Source organism: Ammospiza nelsoni, chromosome Z (assembly GCF_027579445.1).
Source record: "Ammospiza nelsoni isolate bAmmNel1 chromosome Z, bAmmNel1.pri, whole genome shotgun sequence".
NCBI classification, from domain to species: domain Eukaryota; kingdom Metazoa; phylum Chordata; class Aves; order Passeriformes; family Passerellidae; genus Ammospiza; species Ammospiza nelsoni.
Window position 1 is genome coordinate 45,897,289 of NC_080669.1, and position 12,204 is coordinate 45,909,492.

The 12,204-nt window shown below is 42.8% G+C and overlaps 1 protein-coding gene across 2 annotated transcripts in view; it reads left to right on the forward strand.

Moving 5' to 3' along the window:
- IQGAP2 (IQ motif containing GTPase activating protein 2) overlaps window positions 1-12,204 on the forward strand; it is a 123,374-nt gene that overhangs the window by 16,854 nt on the left and 94,316 nt on the right. For both annotated transcript variants that reach the window (XM_059492077.1, XM_059492080.1), the window contains exon 2: window positions 4,624-4,723. In XM_059492077.1, the coding sequence (XP_059348060.1) occupies window positions 4,624-4,723 (100 nt within the window). The remainder of the gene's footprint in view (window positions 1-4,623; window positions 4,724-12,204) is intronic.

Sequence of the window (12,204 nt, forward strand, 5' to 3'; positions counted from 1 at the left end):
TTGTAAGGGTATGTAGTGATAGGACAATTGGGAATGGCTTCAGACTGAAAGAGGATTGATTTAGACTAGACACTAGGAAGAAACACTAGGAAGAAATTCTCTAAGGGTGGTGAGGCACTGAAACAGTGATTAGATTTCCAGTAAACTCAGTATCAATTAGATTATCTCTGTGGTCTTGGGACCCCCAAAATCCTTGTCATGGATGTAATATGAAGATGAACTTGGAACTGGATGATGTTTAGAGAGACAACACTTGTTTTTAAAATTCCTCTGTAAAGTGACCACATCTCTGTGAACCTGAAGTTTTGATTCTCTTTCTGGATTCTGCTAGTAAGGTCGTGGCTCCAGTGGCCCTTGTGCACCTGGGCTAATTGCTGGTTTCAGTAATAATATTGCATCTTCAGATGTAGTAGCTCTATTTCTGAAAACTTGCTCAAATCCAGAAATTTGAAATGTTTTCATGTTGTCTACTAACCCTGGTCTGAATTAGTAGGTCCTGCAGGCACCATGTTGACTGTAGGTCATGGAGTGCCTTGGGTTGAGTTCTCAGCTCTGTGGTCAGCAACTGGCATAGCTTCAAAAATTTGCCAACAACTGGAGTGGCTGTCTTGGATCAGGGCACATCAGAAAGTTATTGCAATTCACAATCAGACCTCAAACATTAATTAGTCCTAGATACTGTCTACACAGGGCAATTTTAGGATGAGGAGGGTGCGTATAAGTACGATGTGTCAGTTGATGGAAGATGACCAAGTCTTCAATTTAGGAAAACTCCTTGGCAAGCGCTTACTTTTGTGCTAAATATGTAGAATATGCATACATAGGAAGGTGTCAGTAGAATGTTCCTTTATTTCTGTTTAATCAGTTGTGGGAAGAATTGGAAAGTTGGTGTCCTGTACTGAGTACCAGAATAAATCTCCCATGTGTGACAATTTACTAAGTTTTAGTACTGCTCACTGTGCTATGTGTTTCATACACACTCTTTCTTTAGTGGTTTTTTTCATGAAGAAGTGTCTATGAGTGAACTTGGTGTCTTAGCACATGTTTTATGTCTACTGACTCTTGGCTAACCCAGAGTCAACATCTATAATGAATTGAAATAGCTTTAAGGCTAGCATTTTTATTAGATCTTGTTGGTTGTCTAGATGCCCTCCTAATGTTCCCTCTTCAAGAGAATTCCTCTAAATTTGAAGTTAAGTCACATAGTTAATGAATTTAATCATAAGATGTTGTTTACATGGCTTTTCCCCTCAGTAGAACTTTCATGGAGAATGTGCCTTGTTCTATGGCATTTGGATTTTCTCAGCTGGAAGATTTTGTGTCAGGATCCTGCTTGGTAGAGATCTTCAGGTGAAGCCCAGCCCTGATTTCTCTGCCACATAACACCCTTTATTGCAGTACTCTCTTCCATTGTGAGCTGAGCATTATCAAAGTGTTACTGATATAGCAGAAATATGTTTATTCTTTCATCAATCTTTCTAGTCTTCTGACTAATACTTGCTCTGTTAAGCAGAAAGAGTGAGCTTTGTCTCCAAACCAAGCTTGTTTGCCTGTTGAACTTGGTGTGGCTGGCTTGATGGATGCTCTCAGGATGTTTGAAGGAAGAGGTACACAGGACTCTAGTCAAAAGCTGAAGCCCTTGCCAAAATATATTATTATAGACTAGACTTTAGGAACCTAAGTCTTCAAAGTAATTGCCTCTGCAGCTCAGTCCTGAGGCTACCTGCAGGTTGTCATTTCTGTTTCTAAAGTTGTGTCTGCAACCACTCTTGATGTGATAGCACAGTTGCTTTGAAGCCAGTATATGCTGGAGGGTAAGTGTGTAATCAGACTTATTGGAAGTTGGTGTTGTAAGAGACTCCTCCCAGGATTAGCACTGTAGGTGTTGACATTCCCTGTGCTCTGTATTTCCAGTGCTCAGATATCCAGCCCAGAAACTTTAGCTGCTTTGGCCCTAACAGAAAAGTCTGATTTCCAGCTTGTGGGCTGCTGATACCCCCTCCAGAAGGGAGCTGGGTTTTCCACTTCCCAGAGTGCACAAATTACTTCTTTTTGAATCTTGCTCTTATTGTTGCAGTGTTTGCTAAGTAGAGCAACTATTACAATTCCACAATATCTGTTGGTGCCTTTATCCACTCTCTGAATCAATCTTTGCAAATAATTTTAATGAGGGATTTGAGTTTGGCCAGGGCTGCTTGATCTAGGATACCTTTGTTGGGTATGGGAGGCACCCAAGGACGTGCAGATCCAGAACTGAATTGCAAAACATTAGTGTTATTCAGGTTAATTCCTAGACTGATACTTATCACATGGGTCATGTTGTTTCCTTCGCCTATATTCAGACAGGCTTCCTTTTTTCTGATTTGCGTATGGCTGTGTTGAGTTGTCTTTGGAGGGCAGGAGTAAACAACAGTTTAACAAGTTACGAGGACCAGGGCATGGGAATTGTCACGGGGGGATGAAGGCTTGACATGCTATCAGCTGTCCCACTCTAGCTGACAGGACCACAGCCAAGCAGGACTGGGCCCTTCTGACAGCACTTGTCTCCACTTGTGAGCACTCATAGTTGGGAGAGCTTTTGGAAAGGGGCCTTTGATCTCAGTGTTGCAAACAATAAAATTATATATTATGTTTCAGTGCGGTGGCTCGTCAGTTTTTTTCCCTTGCTCTGGGAAGTCAGGAGCCCTCTGCAGCAGAGGAGCTCTGCTGTGGAGTCAGAGCAGCCTGTCTGGTTGTGCTGACGGTGGTGAGGGCAAGAGCAGTATTAGAGCAGCCTCCATGGCCAGTTTGCCAGGCACAGTGCTTCACCATCTGCATCCATGTTTGCCTCCAAACTAATGTTTTGGTTCATGGCAAGTGATATCCTGATTACAGTATCTGAGAGCTCATTTTAGAGTGAGTCATGCTTATTGGAGCTACCAGACTTAAAAGAAACTTCGAGCAAGACATGTATTTGTTTGATTGGTGTATGAAGCATCTGGGTAATTAGGAAGCGCAATTTTAAAAGCAAAGGGAGATGAGAGATATCAACTGCCATATGGTCATTAAAACTTCAACTACAAAGCTTGAAGCAGCTATACAAGACCTTAACAAATGTATGGTAGCATCAGTCCAAAATGTGGATGTGTAGTGTAATTTCTTTTGTGTCCTCAGTAAATGCATGTGAGATAATTTCTCTGGCTCTTTTTTTTTTTTTTTTTGAGGTGCAGGTTTCAAGGTATGCAAGTATTTGCAAAACTCGGAGGGGTCCTGCTGTTTTGAAGTGCCTTTTGTGTTGCCTGTATCCATTACCTGAAACTGTTTATCCCCCACTTGAAGCAATTGTCAGGGAAAAGCTGAAAACTTGCTTGTGCCATGCACGAGTCTGTGTGGGAATGGAACTAGCCAAGCACATCACAGTGCATTTCAGGAGGACCAGGGGCTGTGGTTTTTAACTGAGGATGTGTCATGATGTTCTCAGCTAACCGCCTTGTGAGATGCCACAGAAAGCAGCTAGTCCAGCCGTGCGTTTCCGTCCCCTCCCTTGTGCCTGCACCACGCTGCCTGCAAGTACGCAGTGGCTCAGATCAGGGAGCCAACCCTCCCACAAACAGGTCTCTTTAGCAAGAGCTGCCCCTTGTTCTGGCTCACTCCAGCTATGGCGTGAGAGGTGATGTGAGCATGTGACTGAAAACATGAAAGAATGTAGGAACACATTTTTCATAGAATGATCAAGATTGGAAGATATCTTCAAGATGATCTAGTCCAACACCCAGCTTAGTACAAATAGGGTGTAATTTTGGTAACTGGTATATGAAGGCTGTTAACAAAAGTCTCACTGCTATGGCTGAAATTCATCTAGAAGTCAGCACGACAGTATGCTCCTTCAGACTCACTGCTAGAAACATTTGGAAGAATTGAAGAGCTGCTCACAGAGGACCCCTCTGTACTCTACAAGTAGAGAAAGACCACTCGCTGGGTAGTAGATATAAATAATTGGAGTTATTTGCAGCTGGAAATGTGCACAGACACCTATCCTTAATAGGCTGGGAGAGTGTTTTTTATGGGAGGTGATGAGGTTGCAGCAGTAAGTAGGAGAAACCACAGATGGTTCATTTGATTACAGCTGTCGTCACCTCCATCAGTGGGAGGCAGCTCAGCGTGCTGCAGTCTCACGGGTTCCTGAAGCAGCAGCCAATTCCCATGCTGTCCCTGAGATACCTTTGCAGTGTGGCGTCTTTGTCTCTGGTGTTGAGGATCTGCTTAGCATGGGGCTGCTCCACCTGCTTCTTGCCTTGAGCTTCATCATGAGAGTCCTCAAACTCTTCTGAGGATGTGTAAGCTGAAACTCTGCTGGCTCCCAGCCTCAGACCCCTGTGTGTGAGTGATCCATCAGCCCCACCATGAGGGCTCCATCCTGCCCCCAAACCAGGCAATGGCCTCAGAGCAATACATGCTTGAAGAAGTGAAACTTGAGGAATTCTCTGTAGAAAGAACAGAATACTCTTGGTGACCTAGGCATCTTTGTGCACCCTACTATAAAAGGCCTCTTTTAAAGAGAAGTGATTCACCCAGGTTCTAAGTAAAATTGCTCTAAAAATCACCCAGACTCGTGTATAACTTGATATGGGTTTCTGTTTGCAGCTATTGTGGACGATGAAAGGCTTTCTGCAGAGGAAATGGATGAGAGGAGGCGGCAGAATATTGCTTATGAGTATCTGTGCCACTTAGAAGAAGCAAAAAGGTGAGTAAAAGAAAGCACACTTATTCTGGCCTTTAAATGTGGACATTCAGGCCTGTTGTGTTCTTGAGCATCATAATTTTTGATTCAACATCTTGAATTACTTGGATTAACTGAATGTTGGAGTATCATAGCACTCAGCATGAGAAATTAATGCCCAGTATGAAAAGTCTGATCCAAAGAAAGATTTAGAAATAATCAAGACATCATCCTGAAACTGGCTGTGGTGTCCATTTTCACTGAAAATTGGGGCTGCATACTAAAACACAAGGCTGTAGTTTTGTGAGAAGCTGAGTCAGCCTTATGTGACTCACTGGAGAAAGTATTTTTCTTCTGGCTCTGTGGCTGTGCTCCCTCCTTGGTGCTATTTGTCGTGGAGTGACTCAGGTCACTAAGATGGCAGAAAATCACCTAGGCTCTTACAGGTTTAATAATTGAATCATGCTTGTGTTACAGTGGTATGTGCAGGCAGGGCAATAAGAGAAGATGGACTCTGCTCCTGCTTCAGTTCCTACTGGTCAGCAATCCTCATCTCTTAAAGCAACAGCAACAGTGATGAAACACTGATTTGAAAGTGCAGAGTTTTGATCACCTTTGTGCAAATGTACTGTGCTATGTTCACTTCATTCTCAAAACAAATATTCAACAACATTTTCATAATTAGAGAGCAGGGAAACAGGGTACAATATCCTTGTGCTTTTGAAGTAGCTTCAAGTACTGCAATTATTATATATGTAAAAGCCTATTTTGTATTCTGTCTGATCAGACTTTTTCAAAGATGCCTCTTGTACTCACGTTATTGCTATTGGCACCACTGGTAGCGTCTTGCTTCTGCTATGTGTTTGTTGATGATGGTGTTTTTACTTATAAACTGTATTTGGATGACTTTCCTATGAATTTCTATTGAGAAAAGAAACTTGAACGGTGATTAGTAGTGTGAGCTGTGAAACCTTAGTGTGAAGATGAAGCTTCTTTGTAATGCTTTAAACGAATGTATTTCAGTCAGTAATCTACTATTAAATTGTGCTCTGGGCCTTGAATCCACAGTGTTTCCCTTTCAGTAGCTGCCAATGGTTTTGTCCTAGGGGTATTGTTATAAAAATCAGCCATTCTTACTTCCTCTTCACTACATTGTTCCATTTGGTGTAGCAAGCATTGCCTCCTTTGCCCTTTCTTCCTCTTTCTCCTGCAGTGGTTCCCTGTTCAGATATTTAAGATGGCAAGTGTTGTCCTGCTGCCAGGGAGAACTGGCCTGCTCCACATGCTCCTGCTGCCCCCATTGCGCAGTGGGAGAGATTGCCCTCAGTCAGATGAGTTAGCTTGCTATGCTGGCTATGTGAAGGTCTTTTGCTGAGTTAGTTTTCTGTGGTTTAGTGAGCTGACTGGTCTGACCAAGGGGTCAGAGGAGAACCTGAGCAGGCAAGAGGAAGAGGATGGGGTGCAGCTGCACACTGGAGAGAGGGAAGAGGGAGCAGGTTTCACTTGTGGAGGTGTTAGATCAGGTCCACCGTATCAGCTAACCTCAGTGAGTCAAGGTTTGATTTCACTCAAGGTTTCTCCTTGGTATGTTGCAACTTACCTATATGCTGCCTTATGGCATCTAGTCTCCAAATTCAACCTTTTCTCTTCTGCTGCTATTATGACTACTTTTTCTTCCTGGCTCTCTTCAACCTTCCCCTTTCCCAGGCTATTTGTCATTTTGAAATTGAGTCCTGTAGCTAATTTGAAGTAGCTCCCTTGATATTTCACAAGGAGATGTGAAATTATTTTTACAACTAATGACTTAAAATAGCATCTGCTGTGAGTAACCTCCTCCCCTTCCTTGTATTTATTTTCATAGAGATTCTTGCCACTAGCAGTTCTCTAGAGGAAGCATTGTTTTAGTCCATGATGGGACTTCCTATCCAGGACAATTACTTCCAGGGTTGTTAGATACCTGGAAGCTTTTCTGCATCTCTGTTTGGAAAATCAGAATCTACTAGTACTGTTCAATGGTGATTACTTTATAAGGTGGGGATGAGTTGTGCAGTGTAAGGAGCGTTGTACTTCCCTTACTAAGGGATTGGGCTGTCATGGAAGGAGCTGAAGTGGCAGTATGATGCTGCTGCATGTCCTCCTCTGCCTCAGTGCGCTGGTCCCAGTGCTCATTAGGAAGGAAGGGTGACCATGCAGGGCATGGTGGTGGTCCTGGGAGTGATTTTGGGTAGACAGAGCTGCTGTGAGAAAAAAGAGAGTGAGGGGAATCTTCTCCCTTCACAGAGAACCATTGAGGTAATTTTGTTGTACCATGAGACTTTGCCTCAAGACACTCTTGCTACTGTGAAAACAACCCAGCAACAAACAGCTTCAAAAAAGTTTGTAGAAACAAGTAGAAATGCCTGAGTCTCATGGCTGTGTAGCCCCTAGCCCTGCTTTCCCAGGAGGCGACCCATGTTGTCCAGGGAAGCTGAGCTAGTGCCAGCCCCAGGCTCGGATGTCAAAGGTGCGTGACCACGCTTTTCCCAGCATCAATCTGGAGAAATGGGAAACATGAGAAAGTTTTGTATCTCTTCTCACTGCATGGTTATTCACCCTGTGAGCTTGATTAGGGGTGAAACTTGTTCATTTGCAACCCTTGTCTGTACCTGCATGGTTATAGCATTTTCGCTGTCACTATAGAGCCTGAACAAAACTGGGGACTCTGGAAAGTGAGATGGACAGCAACAGGGTCACAATTCAAATGAGACCAGCTGGGGAGGCTGGAGTGTGAGCTTCTTCCACAACACGTGGTGGGTCCTGCCCTTCAGCTGCGCTGGGAGACTGCTTTCACAGGAAACATTCCTGAGTGATGGGCATCTGCAGCTTTGGCTGCTGCTGGATGGAGGGGTCCCAGCTGGGTGCTGCCCAGCTCTGCAGCAGCACCCATGGGATGTGCAGGCCCTGTTGCCCTGCTGTGTGCTTGTGGCAGTGGGTCTGACTGAGAGCAGGCAGGCTGGTGCCTTCAGCCCCGGGTGCAGCAGCTGGCTGTGAAACCACCCGGAGCGCTGCCTGCGTGCTCACAGCAGTGCCCTCCTGGGTGAATCTGGGGAGTGGGAACTGCCTTCAGGGCATATTTAATCTTTGTCCTGAGTGCTTGGAGAGGACTTCTTAGTATTCATAACGCTGTGGATATCAATGACAATAAATAGATTGAATGAGTAAGTCAAGGTGAGTTTTTCCAGTTGGCAGCTGCTGAAATGACGGTAAATACTATTTTACATAATCAACTGTGTGCAAATACAGTGCTTTGTCCATATTGGAGAGTAATAAATACTGAAATAAACAATAAATAGCAAAAGATCAAGCAGAACATGACTGGGGCTGTGTCAGGAGGCATATTTTGCTTCTCACCATGTTTGTAATGAAAACATTACTTTGTAGCGGCTCTGCACTTTAAAATTCCAGAATTAATTAAACAGGTAAAGAATGTATGCTTTCAGCTGCTTTTCAGATCACTGTTTGCATATTTAATTATGGCAGCCCAGCTTTAATAAAAACTTGGCTGAAAGTTCAACATGAAAAAAGAATCATGTCACTGGTAGCTGATGCTTCTGCAAATACCTTATGAGCTAGGCAGAGTATCTGTTACACCTATACAACATAGGAAATTGGTTTTTAAATACAATGAGCAGGCTTGTAATATCTGCAGAGGTCAGTAAAGTTTGATAGAGTGTTATATTTGATATTGAGAAAAGAATCTTTTTTTTTTTTTTTGTTAGATTGCTGGGCCCCTTTCTTCCTGAGATTGCACATCTGATAAAATGAGGGTTTGGTTGCTTATATGTATTTTACCTTTAAGCAAAGTCTCTTGCATATTAAACAAAAAACCAAAAGAGCAAAAAATTGATAGTATCCCATTTCCTTGAGCTTCTGAGAAGAGAAAAAATAATCAAGAATATACAATTAGGAGTAGGGATTTTTGCACTTCAAGCAATTTAGCCATGGATGCCACTAATAGAAGTTCTCCAGATGTTACCCTGACATATATCCAGTATAATTTGGACAATCATACTAGTAAATAGCAAAAGTCTAAGTGGGCATAAACAGCTGTGTTACAAGCCCTCAGGTTGTCTTGTATTATGTGAATTTTAACAGGTGCATGCCCGCGTTTTTCCCAGCCCCAGTCTGGCAAAGGTAATATTGACAACAGCATCCTCCTTTCCAAAGGAAATTACCCAGCACACCAAACTCTGGCTTGGGTTTGGCTTTTGCTGTTGCTTGTCTTTGCTGATATGTAATTACTGCACTGCAAAGATAATACAGATTTGAAGGATTTAAATTGTGATTGAAGCTTTGGCATATAAAGCAAAGCAAATTTTCACTAAATGTGTTGTGGCTGGTTAGGCTTATAATCATCCACATTGAAGTAGATACTGTTTCTCTTGGTTTTTAGAAATTATACCTTCTTATCATAAGATTGAATTTGAGCCATGGAACTTCTCATTTTACTAGCCTTGACTCTCCCTGCTTGAAATGGAATATACTTTGTTTCATAAAGCATATTTTGCAATTTCATAAACAGAGCTGCCAGAACATTTTTTTTCTTGCTCAGCTGTTCAGCAAGGCAGTAACTTGTATAAAATACTGAAGTTTTAGCTTCAATATTAGGACAATAAGGACAATGTAAAAGAAATCTAGCCAGGAAACTTCTTTTTGAGAAGTTTTTTTTTTTATGTTGAATAAGTAAATTCTCATTCTTCTGCAACTTATTTTCAATAGAAAAACAAATTGTCCTGTTTTGTTTCTAAAACCTGCCTCTTTCATAATGTTGGTATTGTTAATTGGTTTGCAATGGCTAGTTGCAGTATTGGTTGATGATATGATAGTTATGACTTGCTGAACAAAAATGTACCTACAGTTTAATGTACTTATAAGGTCAAACCCTGAAGTGTTTGCTTGGCTTTTGTTAAAGCCAAAAGCTTTGCAGTACCTTAGCAAAACAGAAACCTCAAGTTGCCAGGACTGTGGGACCGTGGAGGGTGGCTAAGGGGGGTCTCCCTTTCTGGGGAAGGTACCAGAGTCCTACAAAGACTTGGTGTACTATGAGTGAAGTCTGCCAGGTTTTATGTTGCTGTTTCTCCAGGAATAAAATTAGGGCAACCATTCAGCCCTGGCAGGCCATGAGTGAATTAATATTACTCAAGTACTTTCAGACTACAGGAAATATTTAAAGACCTGTGCCCTTAGTAAATATAAAATATTGTAATCCAGTTGTAAAACTACCTAATTTTAGGCAGAAAATATTAAAATATTTCTTAGTAACAAGTTTCGTAGGGGTTTGTCAGGAAATTATTTTGGTATTGATAGTCTACTACCATGTTGTAAATGATGAACTTTGTCTCCCCACCTCTGCTTGCTTTTAGCCAAACAAAGTACTAGTGAATGTGGCTGGCAGCACCTCTGTAAAGGTAAAATGTTTGAAATTAGGGTGTGTCATGATGTGAAATTCCTTGAAGAAAACCTACTTAGCTGTGTTATACCTATTGCTGAAGTGTCCTGGTCCACACAGAAGTACTGATCAACAAGTGTACTTGCTGTTTCACATCTTGGTCCTCAGCACGCTTACCTAGACTGCCAGATATTGGTAGAACAGCATCTTATTTTGGAGAGTTATACAATCGTGCTGATAAGCCAGAATTTTTGTGTGCAAGTGTGATGTCAGTGGTATCAATCAATCCAATAATTGCTTGGATAGTTATATTTGCATATGAAAAGTCTCGATGGTGAGATCTAAAGGCGAGAGAAACCTTTTGTGCTAGTTTCTGTGCAGGATGCATTGACCTGCTTGCTGGCATGTTGAGGTAACGTGTAATGGGTCATTGCTCAGTGTGTGTACTTGTGGAATAATGATGCCCAGTAATGATGGATGTGACCTTTGTTTTTTAGACTGAACCATATGGCACTTGTCCCATAGCATGCACTGGAGCTAACAGTACAGTCGCTTCAGAGCCAGTTAGTTCTCTTTCTTAAAGTCTTCCACCTTTCTTTTAGGCACTACTGTCTTGTAAAAGGAATTGTAATTTGTTGTTTTGGTTTTTTTTTAATGGAAGACTGACAAATTTGGAGCTAGTTCATGCTCTGCTGCCCATGTATTGATGTTTGTAGGCTAAGTTTCACCAAGAGAGCACACAGCATTTTCATTTCTCCTTCACTTTCTCCTCTACATCTTGGATTATCTGAGGTGCAACTAGAAAGCTTCCATGACTTTATACCCCACTCACAAGTCTACCCAATAGCCAGGTCAAAGCAGTGGCTCCATTCTGCACCCTGGGTAGCTCCTGGTTAATATTAAGCATGACCTGAGGTGGCCTTGCCAAGGTATCAGTAGTGGCTGAGTTGTTACATTACCATGGGGAGCACAAGAAGGAGTAGGGATGCTGGGGGTGCTTGTACATCACCAACCCAAAAGTCCTCATCTGGAAGGTTGCTAAAGGAAAGCTTGGGGCTGAGATGTGTAGAGAGGAACAGAGATGTGGGGATTAGACGTACTTAGGGCTTGTACCTTGCTTAAGAGAGTCATGCTGTTGGAAGGATCTGTGACAGTAGGAAGGACATCGTGGGAAGGAAGGACATCTTTTGCTTAGTGTTGAAGGGTTTAAGTGTTGCTCTTGACCTTTGGGTAAGTCCTTCTGCACCTGTTTCATATTTACCTGAGAGCAGCCAAGGCCTTTGCTTCTCTGTTAATGACAGAATAAGTGACAGCATGTCATGGCAGCGCTTGTGTGCTTTGCCCATGCCACCCACTCTGGACTGCAGGCTGCGGTGGCTGCATGCCATGCTGCTGGAGCAGCTGACCAGAGAGTGGTGCATTCTCCCTGGCACACGTCCCCTTGGACTATATCCCTAGTGTAGCACTCACTGCTTTGTGCTTAATCTCCTCCTCTGGTCCAAGGCACGCAGTCATCATCTGCCTGTTTGCCTTGGACCAGAGGAGGAGATTACCTGGACTGAAGGAATTTGCTTCTTAACAGCCCCTTTGCAGGAGTGTACTTTTCACATGTTGAGATCCTTCTTTCTCAGCTTACTGTGTCCTGGAGAGCTGTTGATCTTTGGAAGAAGTGTTTATTCAGGCTCTGTCAGAAAGCACTGTGGGGAGGTATGAATAGCTCTTCACAGGTCAGCAGCTCTATAGCACTACTTTGTACTGACCACTGATGCTAGGGAGGTGCGCACAGGTGTGTAGGGGATCTTACTGTGTATTGGATATAAGAAATGGCTGTTCACAAGAAACATGCTGCTAGAGCAGGAGGCTTTTGCAATTACTTCATGGATGCTAGAAATCCACATCTTTGTGACTTAGCTACTGTTTTGAGACAGAAGTCCTAAAATTGGTCTAATGAATGTTCAGATTTGCAAAACAAAACAAAAAAAAAACCCAACAAACCAATGTGCTGCTGTAGCCCCAGCCCTGGGTGGGAAAAGCAGCTCAAGGACTGGAGGGGTCAGTGCTCACTGAATGTGCAGGC